Raw genomic sequence first — 24,478 nt, forward strand, 5'->3', positions numbered from 1 at the left:
ATCATTCACATATAGGCCTTAAGAAAAAATAATTGAAAACATTGTTGTAAAAAAAATCTTTTTACTATTACTCAAGTCATTGTTCTAAACTTTTATAATTAATGTGGTTAAACTACCAATGAATATATCAATAAATTAATTAACGGCTTTAAATTAGTTTGTAATTAACAGTGTGTTTAAGACAGAACAATACCACCCAAAATCCTATTTTACAGCTCTACACATAATGCAGATTCTCCCAAATAACAAATAAAAACAAACAAACAAACAAAAAAATGAGTTAGCAAACGTCACTATTCAGTCAAATGTAAGCCATTGTTCTAAAACTTTAAAATTAATGTGGTTAATCTACCTATGAATAAATCAATAAATTAATTAAAGTCTTTAAATAAATGTGTGATTAACAGTCTGTCTGCAATAACAAAAATGTTCTCTACCTACATACTATTTTACAGCCCCCCATATAGAGCAGTTTCCTTACAGTACCAAATCAGACAAACAAATAAATATTCAAACATGTAAACAAACTTGAGTTTTAGTAGTATATAGAAGATAGATTTAGGGGAGATCACTCCCGCTTTATTATTATTCAGAATTATAAATTTGACTAAAAGGGTGAATACAGTCTATAAATAAGACACTAAATAGCACCGGCGTTGAACACTTCTCAAAATATTTCAATTATGAAGACCTAAAACGTGTGGCCAATACAAATAGTTCAAAAACAAAAAAAAAATTCACTGAATTTAGCACAAACCTTTCCAGCTTAATAGTGCATCAGCGTTGTAAAAATAAACCGGATCTATTCGGGCGTTTAGATTTCCATTAAAGACAAAGCCAGTCCGCCCGCCGTAGACGTACTTTAATTATAGAGAATATATAGATTAGATACACACCTGTAATGCTCAATATCCTTAATTTTTTCAATGCCCTTGATATTTGATTTGCCATTTTCCATAGCTTCTTTACAATCCTAGCAATAAAATAATTTATTAGAGAATTCAATTCTTTACTTAATTCAATTGATACATTTTATTTAAATATTTTGTAGCCTAACAGAAAAATAAAGTACGATTTTTAAAATTGTAAAAATACCTTTGTGGCAGTTATGTTGATTCTCTGAGTAATATTTTCAAATCTCTTGTTTAATGTATGCATTGTATAAGCTAAATAATAAAAAAACAACAGCATAAAATCAGCAAAGCCTTTTAATAAAAGAGTGACTTAGTGTTCAATACAGTGTTTTAATTATGTTAATAAACTTTTCCAAGTAAAACTAATCTGTCTTTGTGATATCGCAGTTGTGTAATCTGCTCAATACCATTAACATATAAATCGAAAGTAATTTATTTAAATACGATTTTTTAAGTTTATTTAGTCAAACCTTCTTTGTAATCATCTAAATTACTCTTGATAATATCTGTAAAGTTGTGTATGTCAACTGCACTCTGAAATTTACAATAACATAAAAGCGCTCTTTATAAATTTAAAATGGTTAGAACAGTCTCTGTAGATTGAAACCGTTGTAAGTGATAGTCTAAAATGTAAATGGGGATGAAATAGTTACACCTTGAACAAACCAATAAACAACATCACGAGAAAAACACCTCCAGACGGGCATTAGATTACATTTTTTTCATCTTAAAAAACGTTTTAATAACACGCTTTTATGTAATAATGCACTAAAAAGTAGAAAATAAATTATACACTACTATTTAAATTACTATATAGACAGAGACAGTGAGTTAAATAAAAGCTTGTATTGACATTAAATACAAAAAATTGAGATACAACGTGGCTTTTAAACCATCCATCCATCCATCCATCCATCCATCCATCCATCCATCCATCCATCCATCCATCCATCCATCCATCCATCCATCCATCCATCCATCCATACATCCATACATCCATACATCCATACATCCGTCCATCCGTTCATCCGTCTATCAATCTGTCCATCCATCCATCCATCCATCCATCCATCCATCCATCCATCCATCCATCCATCCATCCATCCATCCATCCATCCATCCATCCATCCATCCATCCATCCATCCATCTATCCATCCATCCATCCATCCATCCATCCATCCATCCATCCATCCATCCATCCATCCATCCATCCATCCATCCATCCATCCATCCATCCATCCATCCATCCATCCATCCATCCATCCATCCATCCATCCACCGATACACCCACCCAGTAGAAAATAAAACAACTAAATATCGGCGTATGATACGCCGCGGGTCAGCTCGTTAAAAATATTTCACGTCTGGCAAAAAAAAAAAAAATGCAGAGATTGCTAAATTTACCTTTTGCAACATCCTTAATCCTTTATTAAACGTGATTATTAGTACAGTTGTGTCAAACAGTTCGGCAGATATCTAGACAGATAGAATGACATTCAGTGAAAAATAACATTTAACGATAAGTAAAAAAAATATTTACATTTGATCCTTCATTAGGATGTGATTTTCATCCGAAAAACCCTAACTCCTCATTGGAGCGTGTCCAATTTCTTTAGCAGCATTCTATGAAACAAATCAAAATCATTTATAAAAAAGTAAACGATGTAGATTGAAAATGTGATCAGCCCATGTATATGTATTTATGGTTTTAATGTAAGTCAAGTGATTTCTGCTTCTAGATACTAAGTATTAACTTGTTTTTCCATAAAGTAGACAAGTATTAAGCATAGGTCAAAACTAGACAGTAAAGTTCTCCTTCCAACTTGACTGTCTGTCGGGCAAGTTAAGTAGAGTTCACCCTTTTCTGTGACCTCGGCATATGAAGGAATAGTGTGGTCAGCACTATGCCTAGCCGCGTTTACATTCTCTAACGTGAGTTAAATACTCATCAGCGCTTGGTATCCATCAAAGATGTGTGGACTCCGGGACGGTCTACTGACTTGAACCCGGATTCAAACTTAATGGTTATAAAGTCTAGCTCTCTATAGCTAGGCCACTTCGTCCCACGTAAGACAGTAGTATATGAAACCTTTTTGGACATACCACCCGCATGTATCATTAAACTTTCAATTTTACTTAGCATTACATAGGTAAACAGTAAAATAAAAAAAATGCTTTAATATTATTGAATACTTTTACTAGAATTTAAAAGGCGAAATTTTGCTCGTTAGTTTTGATCAATGACGAACGACAACAAAAGCACGACAACCAGAAAGAGGGAACAAGTTAAATAAAAGCTTATAATAATAATTAGGTCAAGCGAAAACCTAACTTGGTCGAACCCCTAAATGAAAATGGAAAAAATGCGAAGGCCAGGGGAGACATGGAGGCTCACAGTAGAGAAACAACTGACTCCCTTGGGTACTGCCAGAGGCGTAGCGACCCTTCCCGGCGCCCGGGGACAAACTTTCGATTTGCACCCCCCTCAAGCTTTCAATTTATTTTTTCCAACACATTTTGGCGCCCCCTAAGGTCGGCGCCCGGGGACTTATGTCACCCCGCTCCCCCCCTCGCTACGCCTCTGGGTACTGCCAAAAAATTGCTTAAGACCGAAAACGAGGAAAAAGCTTTCTGTAGCTGCCACATCTGTCATGGGCATAAAAATGAAAAGAGAATAAACATGAAACACTTTCATAGAACTTACTTTTGGGTCATTTGTAATTGAACTTTTTTCAAAACAATTTTTAAACAGGACCTTTTTCATCTCGTCTAGAGAACCAATCAAATTTTGCATCGCTTCTTCAAAGGTTTCTGTTGCATTTTTGTGTCGAACCACCACTGTATTGAGGTCCATAATTATCTTATTGACACCTGTGAAAATGTTTACCATCTAAAAAGATTATACATATTTACGTTTATCATCTTAAAAATCATATGTTAAATGAAAATATTTTTGTTTAAACATAATTTTTTCCTTTTTTATTTCTAATAACTAATTTAAAACCCACTAAGAAACCGCATCGGTTTTAAAAAATAAAAGCATGTAAGTAATATTCCAACAAAAGACACCAACATTAATTAACACATTAAATTCAAATGTATTCTTGCCTGAGATAACTTGGTATATTGTAATGTTTAGAGCCAATAACTTTGATTGTTCCAATACCCTATCTGTCAATCTTTCTTTGACAAGAGAAAGCTCTTCTGTTAAGACAAAATAGTTTGGGATGTTATTTAAAATTAATCTTAATGGTAATTAATACTTGAAATACTTGAGATCTAAATACTGTTTGAGTGAGCGAATGCGAAAAAAAATTAGATAATTATTTCCTTAGCTTTCAGTGGCAAGACTAGCGTAAATATAAATATAAATGTAAATGTAAATGTGAATGCGACTGCGACTGCGACTGCGACTGCCAATGCCAACGCCAACGCCAACGCAACCTCAACCGCGAATGTGACTGTGACTGTGACTGTCGACGTAAACGTAAACGTAAACGTAAACGTGAACGTGAACGTGAACGTGAACGCGAACGCGAACGCGAACGCGAACGCGAACGCGAACGCGAACGCGAACGCGAACGCGAACGCGAACGCGAACGCGAACGCGAACGCGAACGTAAACGTAAACGTAAACGGAAACGGAAACGGAAACGGAAACGTAAACGTAAACGTAAACGTAAACGTAAACGTAAACGTAATCGTAAACGTAATCGTAATCGTATACGCATACGCATACGTATACGTATACGTATACGTAAGCGTAGACGTAGACGTAGACGTAGACGCAGACGCAGACGCAGACGCAGACGCAGACGCGAATGCTAATTAGAATATGAATGTAAATGTAAATGATTGAAAGCTAGAGAGTGAGGGCTAGGTATTAAATGCAGTAAAAGAAATTTCATTGAAACAGGCAATTTTAACGGATCCAGAAATTTAACCGGATACATAAATCTGTTAATGTAAATTAATCCAGGAATAATATTAAATCGGTAACATTAACCAGAACCGCATCCTGAAATTTAGACACAAATGGAAATTTAACTGTTAACAAAATATCATTGAAGAGAATCGGCATTTTAACCAGATTCGGAAATGTAGTAACATACAAAAATTTGGGCAGAAACAAAAATTTAACTGGAAATGTAATTTCATTGAAAACATTTTTTTTTACCGGATTCAGTTTTGTTTATGCAAAACGCAAATTTTAAAAGATACGAAATTTTTATTGAAAAGGCATTTTATCCGGTATCGACACTTTTACTGGAAGTAAATTTAAAGGGACAAGGAAATTTAGGCAGAAACGATAATTAAACTAAATAGGGAATTGAAGAAAGGAAACGTAAATCTATCCGAAAACGGACATTTTTACTGGTAATGAAATATAGCCAGAAACGGAACTTTATCCCGCGATGGAAATTTGCTCAAAATCTGAAATTTAACAGCAACCTGAATTTTAAACCATTCGAATTGCATTTTATTTTTAGCCACTGCAAAAAATAAATAAATAGTACTTGATTTGTTTAGCAAGTTTTAGCATTTACCGAATGCATAAACAAGCATGTTGAGACAATGATTTTGCGGACCAAGGTGGACTTGTAATAGGTGCCCATTGAAATTATATTGAATGGATAGGGAGAAACTTTTCTGATATAAATTAAAAATATAAACCAAAGTTGGTGAATTGTTTTTATTTTATCATAATTCACAAACGGAAGGTGTAATGAAGGTGGCACAAATGATAGTGTAAAAATAAAATTTAAATAATAATACCTTATACAACGTAAAAGTACAATGCCTTATACATTGTCGTGCTATTTTACAAATTCGCAACGTGTAGGGTAATTCATTTTTTATTAATATTTAAGCAAAACATACTTCTAAAAATGGTTTAGATGAGTAGATCAAATGCAATAGTGTTTTATGCCCTTTAAACTTCTAAAAGAACTCATGAATCAGAAAGTTTGTTTAAGCGGGAGTATAAATTGTTATTGTGTGTAAGGATAAGTCAAAATGAGCGCCAGTACATCATGAATTAATGCTGGTAGTTTACGTTTGTCATAATTATTAACAAAAGAATCCTAGGGGGTCATCCATAAATGACGTCACGCTTTTTGGGACGCTTTTTACCTTCCCCCCCCCCTCCCCTCCGTCACACGTCATCATCAAAAGCCAGCCCCCCCCCCTTTAAAACGACGTCACACATCAGCCTACAACCCCCTCTCATAATTGCAGTTGAAATTTTTTTAAGCATCGATATTTTTCTAAAATCTTGTCTGAACTCTGTCAAAATAGAGTATTTTAATCAAGACTTGATGCATGGAAGGCGAAGGCGAATAGGTGCCGTGTGGAATGGTAGGTTCGGATCTCGTTGGTGTCTGACTGCTAGTCTTTACTTGGACTATTTCTGTACCTTTGTCTACCCTTGGCGTTGAAATATCATTTCCTATTAATATTACTATTCCAGTTTAAACGTAGATCTTGCTCACCCTAATGGCGGATGTTTACACAATGACTGATCCGTAACGTCTTTGCAAAAGGTCTAAACAAATAAATGTCACAAAAACGTTTTTTTTGACTAATTAAATTTGACTTTTTCAGGCAATCTTCAAAAAGTATGATTGAGGGATACTGAAAGTGAGGCATAGAAGTACTGATAAATGACATTTTGAGCAACTGATTTTGCCTACATAGAATATAATATAATATAAATTTTCTAATTAAGTTAAAAAAAATTAAAAAATTACCTGAGTTAAACTGAACGCCTTTATTGACTTCCTCATCAGTTAGATTAAGCGTTATTGAACAGCTGGACAGCTATTCAGTCGGTACATTAAAATATAATAATATATATTGTGAACTAGATAACCTAAAATGTGATACATTTTGTATAAGTAATTTAAAAAGCATCCACTGACCTATCAATGAGCTATTGCAGCAAATAAAAATTAATTACTTTAAACAGTATAATAGTAGATGTAATTTTTGTTATTGGCTCATATTGTGTTGTTCAATATCCTGTAATCAACATTAACTGATACCATTAAAAACGTGCACTCAGTTCATTTAAATAAATAAAAATGCTAGGAGCCAGAATGATTTAATATTCTGCCAAGGTCACATCATGATATGTCATCGCATTTATAATAAACCGGGAGTGATCTCCCCTAAACTTTCTCGAATACTCTTATATAAAACAACAGGGGATGGGAACTCGGGATATAGTTATGATTTCTAATCCATTTTAAATACTTAAACTTTTAAAAATAGAATAGAATCTAGTGGAAAAAGAACTGCGCACCAAGCGAACACCTAATAAAGATGTGTATAATAGTGCGGAATATTATTAGTACTTTATAAATTCACATGCATGTTTTGAGAAATCGTAAAGAGTGAAAATTTCTACTTCCGTTCAACGGAAATTACTCAAAATTTGACAGAAGGTAGAGAATTAGATCTTTTACTTACATGTGAAATTTCATTTATCTATCTGAAATAGTACTCAAGTTAAATGCTTTTGAAAAATTCAAAGTAGAAAAAGTACCACTTCCGGTTATCGGAAATCGCTCAATGAAATTTCATCAACCTAGCTGTAACGGTACTCAAGTTATCGTGTTTACACACACAGACACACACACAGAAAGAAATACGGACAAGATTGCAAAATTATGTTTTTCCTTATCAGTGTGGTGTAAAACGTCGAGATTTGTAAAAATCTCGATTTTTTTTGCACGATTACAAGACTTTCTCTATTTTTCGTATATACGAGAAAGTAAAAATAAATAAAAATGACGCATCATTCGAAAAAATGTTTCTTTGATATTCAGAATTATTTACAATTGTGCACAGAAAAACAAAGGTACAATATATTGAAAAGTTAGATTGTTGTAGAGCCTAATGGTCTTGCTGACTTATGTTAAAAGCAATGTATACAGGCGAATAAAAATCGGGGTGGGGGGGGGGGGGGGAGGTGCCGATCAATAAAAAAATGTGACTTCAATTGTCCCCGTCCCCCAATATAAACCTATGCATTTACAAAAAATATATTCGACGACCAGCTATGCTGCGCATTAAGGCCGTAGACAAATCTCCAAGGGTAACAAAAACAAACTGACCAGACAATGCTTAATTCGGTTTTTTTGAACGGGAGGCCACCGCGTCAAGTGTTAATTGTTTCAGATGATTTTTATACTTATTTGAGATAAAAAATACTGACGGCTTTTACAAGCTTTTTATTAACTTGCTTCCACTGTCTGTCTTTCTGTCAGTCGTCTTAAATCGAAACTGCCGAGCGAAATTTCAAGCTTTTCTAATTGACCGATTCGTTTTAAACTTGGCACGCGTGTCAAAACCCGGTAAAAATGTAATCTGACATCAAATTGGACTTAATTGGAGGCCTAATTAATTTTTTATGAATTCATTAAAATCTCTTTCTCTCTCTCTCTCTCTCTCTCTCTCTCTCTCTCTCTCTCTCTCTCTCTCTCTCTCTCTCTCTCTCTCTCTCTCTCTCTCTCTATATATATATATATATATATATATATATATATATATATATATATATATATAAATATAATGGAAATATTGTGGCTTACATACGTAAGGTAGGCGGGTGGTTATCGTCCGATATATAAATCTAAACGCGTGCACCTATTTGATTTATTACTGCCACACTTGGGTGTAACAAAAGGAAGGTCGTCGCGCACGTTTTGGCTAAATTGCAAAAGTTTCAAACTGTTTTTTTTTTATCAAATATTTGTATAGGCCTTATAGGCGACATCATTTCCTCTATTTTTTTTTTGGTCTTTTAGGTATTTAAATATTGTGCACTGCATTCATCGCTGGTGGAATTTAGAGTCTTATTATAGATTTTTGTATGTTCCTATTTAGTATTTATTTATCTTTCTGACATAAAAACGGGGCTGAGAATATATAATGGAATAAATATTTTCATAATTTAAATTGCTGCTATAGTTATAATTCTTTCTATTATTTACTTAGAAACCAAACAAAGCTGTATTTTGTTTACTAATTATAATTATTTTATTTCCGTCATTACTTCCTAAATCAATTACTCCCAGTACATAACCCTCTGCATCGAAACTGTAGCGAGTTTCGGGCATTTCTAACTGAAAGATTCGTTTCAAAGTTGGCACGTGTGTTTAGGCTTGAAAATAATGCAATATTTCCTTAAATTTGACTAAATTGGATATAGTTTTTATATAACAATGCAAATTTAAACCACATGACTTAGTTCTGCCATTTTATGTTTACAATAAAAATCTATGGTAGCCCATCGATTAGCAGACATTGTTTATGTCGCCATTACACGTGAAAACCAAATAGTTTTTGATTTTTTAAATTTTTATTTAGTTCCCGAAAATATTAAAAACATCAAATACATCCAATCTTTAGTTAAGTCCGAAAAAACACAAAAAGACACGATTTTCTAACCATATTAATTGTTACTACGCCGTGCATGATTTTTTAAATATTTAATGCGCCTATCGAATACCTTTTAGACTTTTCTCGTTCGAGCCCATTGAGAAACTTAGATGATTCCGTTCAAAACCCGGCTGTTCAATAGCATTTATGTTGTTTATAAAGTTTTATATTAGTTTGGCCCGAGAAAATTATTGAAATTTCATAAATTAGGTCTTGGTAAGTTGATCTATAGATCTATAGATCTAAATCAAATTTGAATGAAATTGTTCATTTCTTCTTATTCTAAAATTGGAAAGATGATGCCATTAGTGCTGTGTACTTTCCGTAGTGTAAACATGTGACATGTGACGTTATTGTTTTTTGCTCTCTGACTATTTGCCCTGACTAGTCACAACATTAAACACTTTTCCGGTTGTAGGCCTATATTTAAAAGTGTGTTTCCTCATTCAAATATGTATTTTTTAAGTTCTTTAAATAAAATTTAGTTTATATCATTTAATACATCCAACAATTTATTTTCAACATAAGTCCGTATCATTACGTTCTCAAGATATCACAGAAGATACTGATCTAATAGCCTCAAAAAGTTTGCGGACCGGTTCATTATTTCATAAAAATTTGTTATTAATACGTTTTTTTAAATGCATTTTTACATTCCCGTATACGAAGTGTATAGAAAGTATTGTAATCGTGACCGAATTTTTCCCTCGATCATTTAGCCGGATGCAAAGCCTGCCAAATTTGAAGCGCCTGCGGCTCCAGCAAGCGCCCAAACCGGCATCCGATCACTTTGCCTTATATCTTATAGATTTACTTAAAATAATTTAGACGGGCGATTTAACGAATCGTTCATGATCGTAGATTTTAGTAGGCCTTTAATTTTTTTCGACTAATTAAATCAGGTACAGATATATAGAGTAACAAAAAAATCAGCCTTGCCCAGCAGAAAAACAATTCACTTTGAAGTGGTTATTTTATGTTGTTATAACGCTTCGGACCTAACGGTTCACATGGCAGGTAAAGTAGAGTTTACCTATTTATGTGTTCTAAGCATATGAGATATAATGTTACAAGTTCTATGCTCAGCAATTTTACTTTTCTTAAAGCAATATGTACTAGTCTGAGCTAAAGGCGACGAGTTAAGTCCTACAGACTTTGATCTCGTATCCGAACTCAATTCTCTTGGAAAAGCAGTCTTGTGCTCCCCACCCACCTTCCCATCAACCCAACACACGCATTCGCACTAACAAGTATTTAATCTGTCGGATAGTCAAGCTAACCTAAAAGGAGGGCAGGCTATTTTTTAAATGAATACATTATTCATTTTAAATTGAAACGGTTTGTGTTTAATTAGTGTTACGTTTACGATTGATTATTAATAGTAAAGGGTTTATGTATATGATAAGATTTGCTTTCGAAAATCAAGCAAATCTAGGCAGAATGCCTGGTATAATATGAACGTTTTTTGTGTGTGTTACAGACATATTTGATCTAAAAAATTTACCGACACTTACATTGAGTGCATATTCTGAACATGAACTGCTTATCCTGGTCTGGGCTGTTTGTAAGGCATGGGAAAATCTTTCGCTGGTGTCCAACAAGAAATAGCAGTTCACACTGAATGAAGTGTATCCAATTAATTCAATAAAATACATATATATTCGATTCGACATTAACACGAAATCATCTAGTTAACCAACCGCAAATCATTTATCCTTTTTTTGCATAAGCTTCAACCGATAATAAACAAACAATGCCATTAGTATTTGAGGAATAGGTTTACGCCAAAAGCATAGCATATTAAAACTGAGATTACATACTCAAGTCACTTAGAATTAGATACACTTTAAAAATACTCAATGCACATGACTTAAAGTTATGCAATTTCTAAATGCATCAAGCACCGTTTATAATTGTTCTTTTTGGTATGTTTGTTTTTTAAATTCTTTATATAGACGTGTGAGAGTGCGTGCGTTCATGTCTGTGAGTGAGTGTTTGTGTGTGTATGTGTGTGTCTGTGTGTTTGTTGGTTCTTTTTTTCCCATAGCAAATTTGACGAGCGACTTATAAAGCCCTATGACATACGTTTTTATGCTTGTATCAGTTAACTTGATTAAATGCAAAAAAATTCAAAACATTTAATTCAAGGGTTAAAATGGGTCTACCATAAATTCCCAAAAGACACTTGCCTAAATGCCTTGTGCCCCATGCCCGATTTCCCGAATGTTAAATTTTATCGGGCAAACGGCCTAGTGTCTTTAGGGCATTTGTCGCAATCGGTCAAATGTCCCTTAATGCATTTGTCGCATACGGGCAAGCGCCTTTCGGGAAAACGTCAGAATAGCATTAAAATAATTCAATTACCTTAAATCATTTACACCTGTAGAAAATGTTGTTTTTCTGTAGGGGTAGGGGAAGGGAGGGACGTAGATGTATACTATGCATATGTATTACTATTACCTAGAATCTATTGGGCTATCAATTTAACAATCGTGTAATACAATGAAAGATGTATGAAAGTAAAAATATAACGTATAAAAATGGATACTTACCATATTCCCGCGGCGACAAAACCAGCGGTCAGACTCCAACAAATGCGCCGTCTTATTTCAGATCTTGCTGGAGTGATGAACAGGTTTATGATTTGAAAAGTACACAACAACATTGTCCCCACTGCAGCAATAATGTTGCTGATGAGCGTGTACATTAAATGACCCTCGATATCCTGTAAAACATGTTCAGACATCTTTCACCGAGGGTGCACTTGAAAGATCGGAGTCGCATTTTAAGATTTTCGGGTAGGTAGTGGGGTAAACACTCATCACAGTATTTTTTTGCTCTATAAATTATATATATTTAATGCATGAAAGAAACTTTGTTTATATGTCATACCGCTATTACAATGCGAAATTTTAAAACAACTAAAACATATATTGTTTAGCTATAATAATGTTTATATATGTAAATCTGATATAAAGTTTAACCGGATTCTAAAAAGAATTTTTTAAACTGCATACGGCTAATAAACACGTATTTACTTCGGGAAAGCGCGTTTGTAAAACTAGCGTGCCCGACCCGCGTTCTCAGAAGAAAGTCTGTCAAAATATTTTAAGAGGGTTTCATTGATATGTATACAAATCTTATGTTCTTAGACGCGTGAGATTGTTTTCTAAAAACAGAGTTATTTTTAAATATAAACAATGCCGATGCTATATTTCTAGGATCACACTTGACGGGTGAGAAGTTTACCCACACTACCATCGAGTACGCCCCATGGCGAGCTGTATGAAAGCGTTGAGTGTAAGTTAATAAAAACTTTCCGTAATAGCACACTTCCGCAACCGCCCAGGTTCAGGGACGCAGCTGGGCGGTCGTGGGAGCCCCCGGTTACACTACCGCAGGGTTGCCGCGCACTGCCCCTGGCTCGGTTTAATCATTAAATCTAGTGTGCCACCGTGTCAATATTGTTAAATGCTCTTTAAAAGGAACGTAGGTGCCATAGTGCTCACAGGATAGCACAGAACGTCGGATTGCACTCTGCCGGGGCGCCGGCGGACGCATCTAAATTGATCTAGTGAATGGGTAAATACCCATAGACGCCATAACGCTTACGGGAAATCCAGGGGGCCAAATTGTACCATGAGGGGCGCCGGAAGGTGCGCCTGATTCAATTTAATGAGCTACTATAGAAACCCGTTTTATCCATAGCCTATCGCACTCGGAAAAACATAGTTTTGCAATCTTGTCCGTATGTCTGTGTGTGTATGTGTGTGTATGTGTGTGTGTGTGTCTGTAAACACGATAACTTGAGTACCGTTACAGCTAGGTTGATGAAATTTCGTATATAAGTATTATATCAAAATCGTAGATCCGTTTCAACTTTTGAGCGATTTTTGATAAACGGAAGTGGAACTTTTTCTACTTTCAATTTTTCAAAAGCTGTAACTTGAATACTATTTCAGATAGATAACTAAAATTTCACATGTTTTTGTTTATTGTCATGTTTGAGGTTAAGGTGAGTGTTTATGTTTTTTTTTTCATTTATTTTTGTGTTTATACTTGTGGATTTTTGTTAGACGTAGAAATAAGATGAATGGGGAAGGTTTATGTCTATGTCTATGGTCGTTTATGTTTATTGTTGCTGTTGGGTTCGTCAGGGTTAGGTTTAGAGGTAGGTTTAGGGTTCTATATATTTTCTATATTTGCATATAGACATCATTTGAAAATTTGATATATTCACAAAAACGTCCAGCGCACATTTATATGATGCTTAATAAACACACAAGTCACTGTTTAAAGAAAAGTTTTTCGTTAAAGCCAGTGCAGAGCTTGGCCGGGACGGCTAGTTTATATATATATATATATATATATATATATATATATATATATATATATATATATATATATATATATAGACATACACACGGACGGACAGATGGATAGATGGATAGACGGATGGACGGATGGACGGATGGACGGATGGACGGATGGAAGGATGGACGGATGGACGGATGGAAGGATGGACGGATGGACGGATGGACGGATGGACGGATGGACGGATGGACGGATGGACGGATGGACGGATGGACGGATGGACGGATGGACGGATGGACGGATGGATGGATGGATGGATGGATGGATGGATGGATGGATGGATGGATGGATGGATGGATGGATGGATGGATGAATGGATGGATGGATGGATGGATGGATGGATGGATGAGTTAGATTGGATTGGATTTTACTTCGTATGGTTATTGTTAAATAGTAAAGTTTAAAACTTTTTATCCGTTGTTTTTATCAAATCATATTCCGATTTAGAGTAATCTTTTTAAAGTCATTCCCTAGTGCATGCAATTTAGAAGCAAAGTTAAGAACTTACCTGAAACGCCATATCTTTTTGATGGAAGTTTTTTCGAACCTGAATAAGGTAAGGAAAGTAGAAGAGCTTTTATTATTGTCAATTTAAAACAATAGGCTGAGGCGAAAATGTTACATAAATAAATCAATACTGTATGGTGGTGCTGACGTGCTAGGGCAGTTAGATAACCACCCCCATATAGTCTCAAAATGAAAAAAATGTTTCACAATATGTTACAGCTAATAGTTATCTATTTATGTATTTATGTCGTCCACGCAGAAGGGCCAGGGTTCTCATATTTTGAATTCCATGGACCTTTTTGGAATGTGACGATCTGTGGGTGGTTATGTTCTACCTTGACACCCATGAGTTAAAATTTAACGTAAAAATATCTAAGTACTACAACACATACAAAACGTTCAATCTACATGTATTTTTGTGGGCATACATTGTTTCTTTTCGGCGTTGTTCTCAGATGGAGTACTAGAGACACTTACGGTGATTGTGGGTGGGTGGGGGGGGGGGGGGTCGCGCACTTTAATTCCTGGCGGGTTGGGGTGGGGAGGAAGGAGTGAGGAGAGAGTAGTGGTTAAAGTACATTTTTTCTACATAAAATATTTTCCGTTCCAAGAAAGAGGTACCTGAAAATAACTCTGCATTTATAAATATGTTTATCACAGTATCTATAATGATAATTAAGTGATAAATATAAACAGAAAGAGAGGGCATGAACTCAATTTGGCCTAAGACACATTACATTGCGTACAATAATTTTAAACCTTTCTGTCCGTGCAAAAAAATAATTTTTATACCCTGCGAGGTTAAATTTGATAAGGGGGAAAAGAAACATCCATTACTAATAATCAGTGGCGTAAGCAGGTGAGGGTTAGGAGGGTTATCAACTCCTTCCATCCCCCATGGACACCTTTGTAAAAAAATTTTAAGAGACACTGACATAGTTTGGGAACTCTCACTTAACTGGGGAAAAAATGTACAGGAAAGCAATAAATAAAGTATTAATTTTAATTTAGACAGTCTCAAACCAAAAAATACTCGATCAGCCATCAAGTAAATTAACATTAGAACAGTCTTCTGTTTCCCAGGTTTTTAAAAATGCACAACCTGAATGGTAGAAAGAGATACACACCTCACCCCCCCCCCCCCACACACACACTCCCCCCCCCCCCCCCACTCAACAGGACTGGCGGATATTTCAAGGTAGCGTGCCCTCATCGCCAATGGTCAATTTTAGGTCATGGAAAGATTTGGAATGATAGATCAGTATGAGTATTACAGAGACACTCTTCCTACGGTCGTTTCTATTTCTGTCCATGGTCGGCTACAATGTGAATTTTTGACTCCGCAGCTAAGGGCGGAGCACAGTAACCTAAGCAGTCAAGAGAAACCGAGTTTGCACACCTTATTTTAGTCTAGTTCTCATGCCATTTTATTTTCTCACTTTGATTATTATATATGCAATTGATGTTCATGTCTTTGATGCTGCGTAAAACTATCAAATAAATTATTATTACTATTTTAAATGTTTAAAACAATTGAATTTAAAAAAAAAAATTAAAAAAAAATGTTTGAGGACTGTATAGATATAGATGTTTGAAAGGGAAGGATGTTTGATGTGTCTCATTGTAATGACAACTTTTCCAATTGCTTAAAATCTGTATCATTTTAATTCTCTGTAATCCCAAATTTATTTCAGCTCTACTTAAAAAACAAAAATTCCACCCACCCCCCCACCCCCTCAGCCCCCCACGCCGAAGGAAAAAAAATCCCTTGAATTATCATTTAATTACACATTTGCATTTTCAGGTTGGTTTTTTATTATTTTATATTTAGACGTTTTGTATTAGATCTTTGTATAAGTAAACCATCTTAAATGAATGAAAGTAGGCTACAAGTAAGAAAGAAATATTACGATTGTAAATCTGCATCAGTCCTCACAAGCCGGTGATGAAAACTGTAATACTAAAGCGAACAGACAACTGACGCTATAAATTACATGTCTGGGGCGGGAAAAAAATGGTGATATGTTTACTTTTATGGTTCCAAAATCCATAGCGATGACACGAGGACTGACACACTACCAGCCCGTTTATATTGTAGATATTGTAGATTCTTCGCACCTTGATAAATTAATTGTTTTTTTTAAAATAAAGATCTACCACAGCAGTGATTGTTTTACAGTAACTAACACACTACTGCATAGACACAAAAATGACATGAGCTGTATTGTTAAGATAGGCAAACCTTCAAGCATCTTCCAAGACTTATCACCCCTGTTCAAATAGTACTAATCACATTGAAAAAAAAATTTCTTCTCTTAAGTATTATTACATTAATTTATACTACAGAATGACACAGCTGTAAAAAAAAACACATATCAAACCTCCATGTTTAAATACTTTTAACCGGCTTGCCAGACAGTATTTTTAGGCAGGTATAGGAGAGGTATTGAAAATAAAATTATATTTTAAAAAGTTACAAATGAGATATAAACGTTTTGAAAACAAGATTATATCTCGCCCGAAATGAGCACAATTTTCTGTGATTGTTTTTCAAGATATACTTTGCAATGAAATAGTTTAAAGTACTAAATTAGGAAATGGTCAAAAAATGCATTTAAAATAAAGTACGACATATATATATATATATATATATATATATATATATATATATATATATATATATATATATATATATATATATATATATATAAACATATAAAAACAACATGTGTTGTGTTTGTGTTTGTGTTGTGTTTGTGTTGTGTTTGTGTTTGTGTTTGTGTTTGTGTTGTGTTTGTGTTGTATTTGTGTTGTGTTTGTGTTTGTGTTGTGTTTGTGTTGTGTTTGTGTTGTGTTGTGTTTGTGTTGTGTTTGTGTTGTGTTTGTGTTGTGTTTGTGTTGTGTTTGTGTTGTGTTTGTGTTTGTGTTGTGTTTGTGTTGTGTTTGTGTTGTGTTTGTGTTGTGTTTGTGTTGTGTTTGTGTTGTGTTTGTGTTATGTTTGTGTTGTGTTTGTGTTGTGTTTGTGTTGTGTTTGTGTTGTGTTTGTGTTGTGTTTGTGTTGTGTTTGTGTTTGTGTTTGTGTTTGTGTTGTGTTTGTGTTGTGTTTGTGTTGTGTTTGTGTTGTGTTTGTTTTGTGTTTGTGTTTGTGTTGTTTTTGTGTTGTGTTTGTGTTGTGTTTGTGTTGTGTTTGTGTTGTGTTTGTGTTGTGTTTGTGTTGTGTTTGTGTTGTGTTTGTGTTGTGTTTGTGTTGTGTTTGTGTTGTGTTTGTGTTGTGTTTGTGTTGTGTTTGTGTTTGTGTTGTTTTTGTGTTGTGTTTGTGTTGTGTTTGTGTTGTGTTGTGTTGTGTTGTGTTTGTGTTTGTGTTGTGTTTGTGTTGTGTTTGTGTTGTGTTTGTGTTGTGTTGTGTTTGTGTTGTGTTTGTGTTGTGTTTGTGTTTGTGTTTGTGTTGTGTTTGTGTTGTGTTTGTGTTGTGTTTGTGTTGTGTTTGTGTTGTGTTTGTGTTGTGTTTGTGTTGTGTTTGTGTTGTGTTTGTGTTGTGTTTGTGTTGTGTTTGTGTTGTGTTTGTGTTGTGTTTGTGTTGTGTTTGTGTTGTGTTTGTGTTGTGTTTGTGTTGTGTTTGTGTTGTGTTTGTGTTGTGTTTGTGTTGTGTTTGTGTTGTGTTTGTGTTGTGTTTGTGTTGTGTTGTGTTGTGTTTGTGTTGTGTTGTGTTGTGTTGTGTTTGTGTTTGTGTTGTGTTTGTGTTGTGTTTGTGTTGTGTTTGTGTTGTGTTTGTGTTGTGTTGTGTTTGTGTTGTGTTTGTGTTGTGTTTGTGTTGTGTTTGTGTTTGTGTTTGTGTTGTGTTTGTGTTGTGTTTGTGTTGTGTTTGTGTTGTGTTTGTGTTGTGTTTGTGTTGTGTTTGTGTTGTGTTTGTGTTGTGTTTGTGTTGTGTTTTGTTGTGTTTTGTTGTGTTTGTGTTGTGTTTGTGTTGTGTTTGTGTTGTGTTTGTGTTGTGTTTGTGTTGTGCTTTGTTGTGTTGTGTTGTGTTTGTGTTTTGTTTGTGTTGTGTTTGTGTTGTGTTTGTGTTGTGTTTGTGTTTTTTTGTGTTTGTGTTTGTGTTGTGTTTGTCAACCGCCGGGAGGCCGGCTGATGCGACTGTGCAGTTTGACCTCTTAATTAAGTAGTTATGCTGACCCGCTGCGACAGACATAAAAGGACCCAATAGGCGATGGGTCGTGGGGTAGGGAATTCCTCAGTCAATTTAGGTTTTTTAGCGATGTATGTAAATTTACGGTTGCAGGATGCCGATCTCACCAAAAGTTGAAAGTTCAAGTTTATTTGTAGGTTAATTCTCTCAATGCCTTGCACGATAATGCGACAGCGCCTTAGTGTTATTATTACGGAAGGCCCTATTCGATCCTCTCCCCTCCAACTGAATGCCACTAATAATATAATAAGAAATGACGGAGCCTTTTATGAAATTTTAATTATTTCTACAGTGGATGATTTAAATAAAAGAAAAATTAAAATTCCAATATAAAAGTTTTATTTTTTTAAGAGGAAAAAGGGCCCCTTTGTACCTTGGGCCCCTTTACTTTGCTCTACGGTAGCTACGCCACTGGTTACAATACATAATGCCCAAAACATGGCTTAATCAATGTAATAAAACATGGTTTAGATGGCGACCAGTAAGATGAAGCTTTTACTTAAATTTCATTTCCACGCCACTATGTGTGTTTGTGTGTGTGTGTGTGGGGGGGGGGGGGGGGAATGACCGACTGCTGGAGGGAGGGTGAGTTTTATCACCAAACATAAATTTAATTAGCTCCCCTCTTTCCCTCGTTCTTGCACCGAACCGCCGTCTCGATCAACACCATTAGCCCTGTCAAGTCACGACGTGATTTAAAACATTTCTCCCACCTCTACAGGCAAGACGTTTGTTATCTCCTTTGAATGTGGGGTAAAGGTTGTTTGATTGTGTTGGGAGAGGGGTGGGCGATATTAGATTGAACACGTAAAATTCAGTTCAACGTACACGTACATGTACGCGTACGCATGAATGTAGCTGTGAACTGGCTGTGTCCTGGGAAATGTTTGAAGAAGTCCCCAACCCCACATTAAAAATTTTATAGTGCATTTTTCTGAGGACCGAGGCCTACATAAAATGTCTCGGGTCTCTTTGAAAATTACACCCCTACAATTTTAACAAAAACAATAAATTAGAAGTAAAGCCTATTTATTTTTATCGGACATCAATCTGAACTCCCCCCCACCTCCCTACATCACACGTCGTCACAAATTTACGGCCCCCCTCCCCCCTACGAATGTGACGTTATTTATAGACGACCCCTATCGCAATGATGAAACCCTCTTAAACGAGGACGGGTACGCTAGTAAATCTATTAAGAAAAGCATCATAAAGAACAATCCCCTGTTATCAGAAACACTTGCTCGGATGGCTTTCTTTGACTATTTTGCATTTCCACAATTTTATCTATAATAATATTATCTATTTTATAATTTATAATATTATTTTACTTTAAACCCAAATTTATTTCAGCTGTACTTACAAGCGCATATCACCTAACCCAACATACCGAAGAAAGCAGTACCCTTCTATTTTTGTCCTAGAGTTTTTAAGCATTGTTGAATCAAGTTACACATTTGCTTTTTCAGGTTTAAAAATAAAATTGTAATTAGACATTATATTATGTATGAGTAAACCATTCTATGAAACCGGATGTAGAGTATGTAGGCTACCATTTCCAGTTATTGAACATGTGAAATTTCGTTTATCTATCTGAAACAGTTCCACTTCCAATTATCGGAAATCGCTGAAACGTTGACACCCAATTAAAAATTTGATATAAAACTTATATATTAAATTTCATCAACCTAGCTCCAACGGTACTCAAGTTATCATATTGACAAACACACACATACATACAGACAAACATACACAGAGAGAGAGAGATACGGACAAAATTGCAAAACTATGTTTTTCCCACTAAAGGTCGTGTAAACACGTCGAGATTTGTGAAAATCTCGATTTCGATTTTTTTTTGCTATTCCCTCATGACAAACCTTTATTTTTGCATGAAGAACAATTACTGAAAATAAGGTGGGCATTGTTTAATAAATAAAATAAACCGGGAGTGATCTCCCCTAAACTTTCTCGAATACTCTTATAAAACTTGGAATGTAGACATGATTTTTAATTACTTAAACTTTTAAAAATATAATAGAATCTCATAGAAAAAAGAATTGTTAGTACTTTATAAATTTACATGCGTTTTTTGAGATATCGGAAATAGCGTAAATTAGTACTTCCTTCCGGTCAACGGAAATTACTCACAATTTGACAGAAGGTAGAGAATTAGATCTTTTACTTGTGAAATTTCATTTATCTATCTGAAATAGTACTCAAGTTATAGGCTTTTGAAAAATTCAAAGTAGGAAAAGTACCACTTCCGGTTATCGGAAATCACTCAAAAGTTGATACGGATCTACGAATTTGATAAAAACTTATATATGAAATTTCATCAACCTAGCTGTAACGGTACTCAAGTAATCGTGTTTACACATAGACACACAGACATACGGACAGAATTGCAAAATCCAGTTTTTACGACTCCATAACGCATAAAACGCCAAAACGTTGTATGTTTGTATTTATAATTTTTGCCTGATTAAAATAAGTCCTCTATACTCCGGATGTGATGAAGGACTGAGGTGTAAAACGGTGAAAACTGTCAAAATTTCATGTTATTTTTATGCACGATTACAATACTTTCTCTATACTTCGTATATACGAGAAAGTAAATATTCGTAGAGAACTTGTAAGAATAAAAAAAAAAGATTAATTTTTTTAATTAATAGGGCCATAAAAATAGTATTATTTTTTAACACACACTTTTTTTCTCATATAAGTTATAATTTTCTGAATAAAAAAATGGACAAAGTATCCAAAAGTGCAAGAAACCCATTATGACTAAAAACCAGGAATTGGGTATTTTTGTAATGAGTATATCCCCTTAACTGGGGACGATTACACACTTGAATGTGATGGTACGGTAATCGAATTATTGCGGAGACGATTTTATTCCTGAATATGATGGGAAGAAGTATTCGGATAATTCAGCGGACGGTTACACGTGACTAACTTAATCAGGTTTCGAGTCCACCATCCTATACACCAGCGGTCTCAAAACTTTTCAGTCCGAGGGCCGCATTAACTATCAAATATCAGTTCCGGGGCCAGTTTCTTTCAGGCATCCCTTTGGGGTGGCTGACCCCCCCCCCCCCCCCCCCACACACACACCTTCCCCGAAGAATGTCTACCCCCCCAATGAATTATAATTTATATAGAAATATATACAAATTTAATTTGTAAAATGTTTTTCTCATTTGCTTGTCCAACCAAGCCTTTCTTTATGCCACTCATGTACTTTCCTCCATCAATTCTTAGGTAACTGAGGTTAGTCCAGTCCAAGTTATAATCAGCAAATGTTTTTTTTTTACTAATTGAATATATCCTCTCCGGTAACAGTGCAATAAATGTTTTATAGGGAAGTTAGCTGTTGTATTATGTTCATGTCTTCTTCCACGCCTCTAATGAACACAAGCAGTTGAGACTCATCCATTGCAATTGAAAAATGGCGAAACTTGCTTGTATTTTTTGCTAATTGAGTCACAATGTTTTCACCCATTTCTACAACATGGCGGGCAACGGTGTTTGCACACAAACTTTATTTTGAAATTGTTTTGAATTTTTGGGGCATAGTTCCTCAGTCACATCCAACAATCATTTTTTTTCTTGGATAAAATGATATCCGCGGGCCGGATGAGAAGACCCAGCGGGCCGTAGTTTGGAGACCCCTGCTATACATAGTCAACTCAGAGGCGTAGCGAGGCGGGGGGGGGGGGGGGGGGTGGGGGGATGCGGGCCGTAACACCATTTAGGGGGTGACAACAAGACGAACTATTGCAAAATATATAGAAGAAAAATGCTGTTTGCCTGTTCAGTTAATGAATAATTAGAGCTTAAAAGTCTGGAAAATACTCGACACTCTCAGCACATACATACCCAGCTTCTCATATATATATATATATATATATATATATATATATATATATATATATATATATATATATATATATATATATATATATATATATATACATATATACTTTTGTTCCTTTAGTGTGTGTAGGGAGGGGGAGGGGGGCTGACACCATGAAGTGCCGCACCGGATGACACCCGACCTAGCGACGCCACTGTGTCACCTTCTTACCCCCACCCCAGATCTCTTCTCCAGACCTACACCTCCAACGTCTTTTAAAACTGAACCAGGACCTGACAAACAGGAAGTATTCCTCAAGGTCAAAGTTCAGCCCTCGAGAACAACAAAGACGTAAACTTAACAACGACTCTTTAAATTACTTTCTGGAATGTTGTCTAAATCGGGGTGGGGGTAGGGGGGGGGAATTGCTAGGATTTAGTTTTTTCTCAGTTGAAGTAAACTTTCTTAATCAGTATCTGGCCCGAACGGTATTTTACATTACTAGTGAGTGGCTCTGTTCTATACTACACTGCACTTAGCACACACATTCACACACACACACGCACACACATACACAAACACACGTATGCACTCAAAAACACATGTATACTTACACACACACACACACACACACACACACACACATATATATATATATATATATATATATATATATATATATATATATATATATATATATATATATATATATATATATATATATATATATATATATATATATATATATATATATATATATATATATGGTGAAAAGACAAATGATCTCAGGACAAATGATCTCAGACAAAATATCTCAGACAAATGATCTCAGGACAAATGATCTCAAGGACAAATGATCTCACGGACAAAAGATACCAGGACAAAATATATCATGGACAATTGATCTAAGACAAAATATCTCAAAGCAAAATTTTAATAGTGTATCGGGTGATTTTTAGTGATCTGAATATTTTCTTATTGACTGTCATATGGTTTTGTTTACTATGTTTAATATTTTTTATAGGCCTATATAATAATTGCAAGAAATGTTTGCCGTATAAATTTGCCATATTGCACTAAGCATTTTAAAATTAAGATTACTAATATAGTATGCGAAGATCAAAGACATTTTTATATGGACAGCGTAGGTGGGCTTGCCAAACATGAGACAATCCTACAACGTCAGGTGGACGAAACTAGATCAAAGGGAATGAAATAACAAAAAAGACACACCTTCGTATCAAGGTGGCCGCCCGCTTTAATGGCAGAGACATGCCTTAGCCTTAAGGTAGAGACATCCGCCCTCCATGGACAATACAACTAACATCTAAAATCCATAGTTATGCGTCGGTCACACCTTAGTGATCAGGTGACAAATGCTTATTCAAACAACAGCGGTCATCGCGAAGCTAAGTTTGTCGTGTGTGCATGCAAACAAAACAGCATTAGTTATGATTACTCAGCTATGACCTCTTTCGTTACCCAGCAGAAAGGTTATAGGACATTAGTTTCTGGTGAATTTATGTTTATAAAATCCATAAGTGGAGCAGCAGGCAAAGATATTTGGAAATGTGAAGTTAGAAAATGTCGAGCTAGAGTTCACACAATACATCATCGTATAGATCTAGTATTGGAGAGGTGTGATCATAACAATGTACCTGCCCGCAAAGAAACATAGGCTTTAAGTTTGTGTTGATAACGCAATAAAAGCAATAGTTTACGAACCTGAAGACCCATTCACATTTTAAAAATGTTTTGAACATTAATGTTGTATAGCTACCGTTACTTTATTTGTTTTAAACATTATCATTTATTATACCTTTCAGACTAAAGGAGTAAGTTTGCTTTAATTTTTACTTTTTCAAATCAAATGTTATTACAAAGATTAAATTTAATAAATCTTTTGATGCTTTGTTAAGCTTAACTAATTCATTTTTTTCACAATTATTATGCGTAAAAAAGTAAACACAACCATATTGACAGTCAATAAAAAAGTACAAAACAACTAAAATCATCATACGTACATACTATTAAAATTTTGCTGTGAGATATTTTGTCTGAGATCAATTGTCCATGGTATCATTTGTCCTGATATATTTTGTCCTGGTATCTTTTGTCCATGAGATCATTTGTCCATGAGATCATTTGTCCTGAGATCATTTGTCCTGAGATCATTTGTCCGTCAGATATTTTGTCTG

At 35.0% G+C, this 24,478-nt stretch overlaps 1 protein-coding gene across 1 annotated transcript in view; it reads right to left on the reverse strand.

The window, feature by feature from the left end:
• The window catches only part of LOC131954111 (uncharacterized), a 48,097-nt gene that overhangs the window by 13,846 nt on the left and 9,773 nt on the right, over positions 1-24,478 (reverse strand). Inside the window, exons 2-11 of the mRNA XM_059317634.1 lie at positions 14,243-14,281; positions 11,913-12,085; positions 10,875-10,977; positions 6,666-6,735; positions 4,024-4,119; positions 3,620-3,786; positions 2,320-2,391; positions 1,385-1,448; positions 1,096-1,166; positions 897-973 (exon numbers count right to left, since the gene is read on the reverse strand). Of these exons, the coding sequence (XP_059173617.1) occupies positions 897-973; positions 1,096-1,166; positions 1,385-1,448; positions 2,320-2,391; positions 3,620-3,786; positions 4,024-4,119; positions 6,666-6,735; positions 10,875-10,977; positions 11,913-12,085; positions 14,243-14,254 (905 nt within the window). The 5' untranslated portion in view covers positions 14,255-14,281. The remainder of the gene's footprint in view (positions 1-896; positions 974-1,095; positions 1,167-1,384; positions 1,449-2,319; positions 2,392-3,619; positions 3,787-4,023; positions 4,120-6,665; positions 6,736-10,874; positions 10,978-11,912; positions 12,086-14,242; positions 14,282-24,478) is intronic.

This window comes from Physella acuta, unplaced genomic scaffold (genome assembly GCF_028476545.2).
Source record: "Physella acuta isolate Inbredline_101_S28 unplaced genomic scaffold, ASM2847654v3 ptg000973l, whole genome shotgun sequence".
In the NCBI taxonomy this organism is placed as follows: domain Eukaryota; kingdom Metazoa; phylum Mollusca; class Gastropoda; family Physidae; genus Physella; species Physella acuta.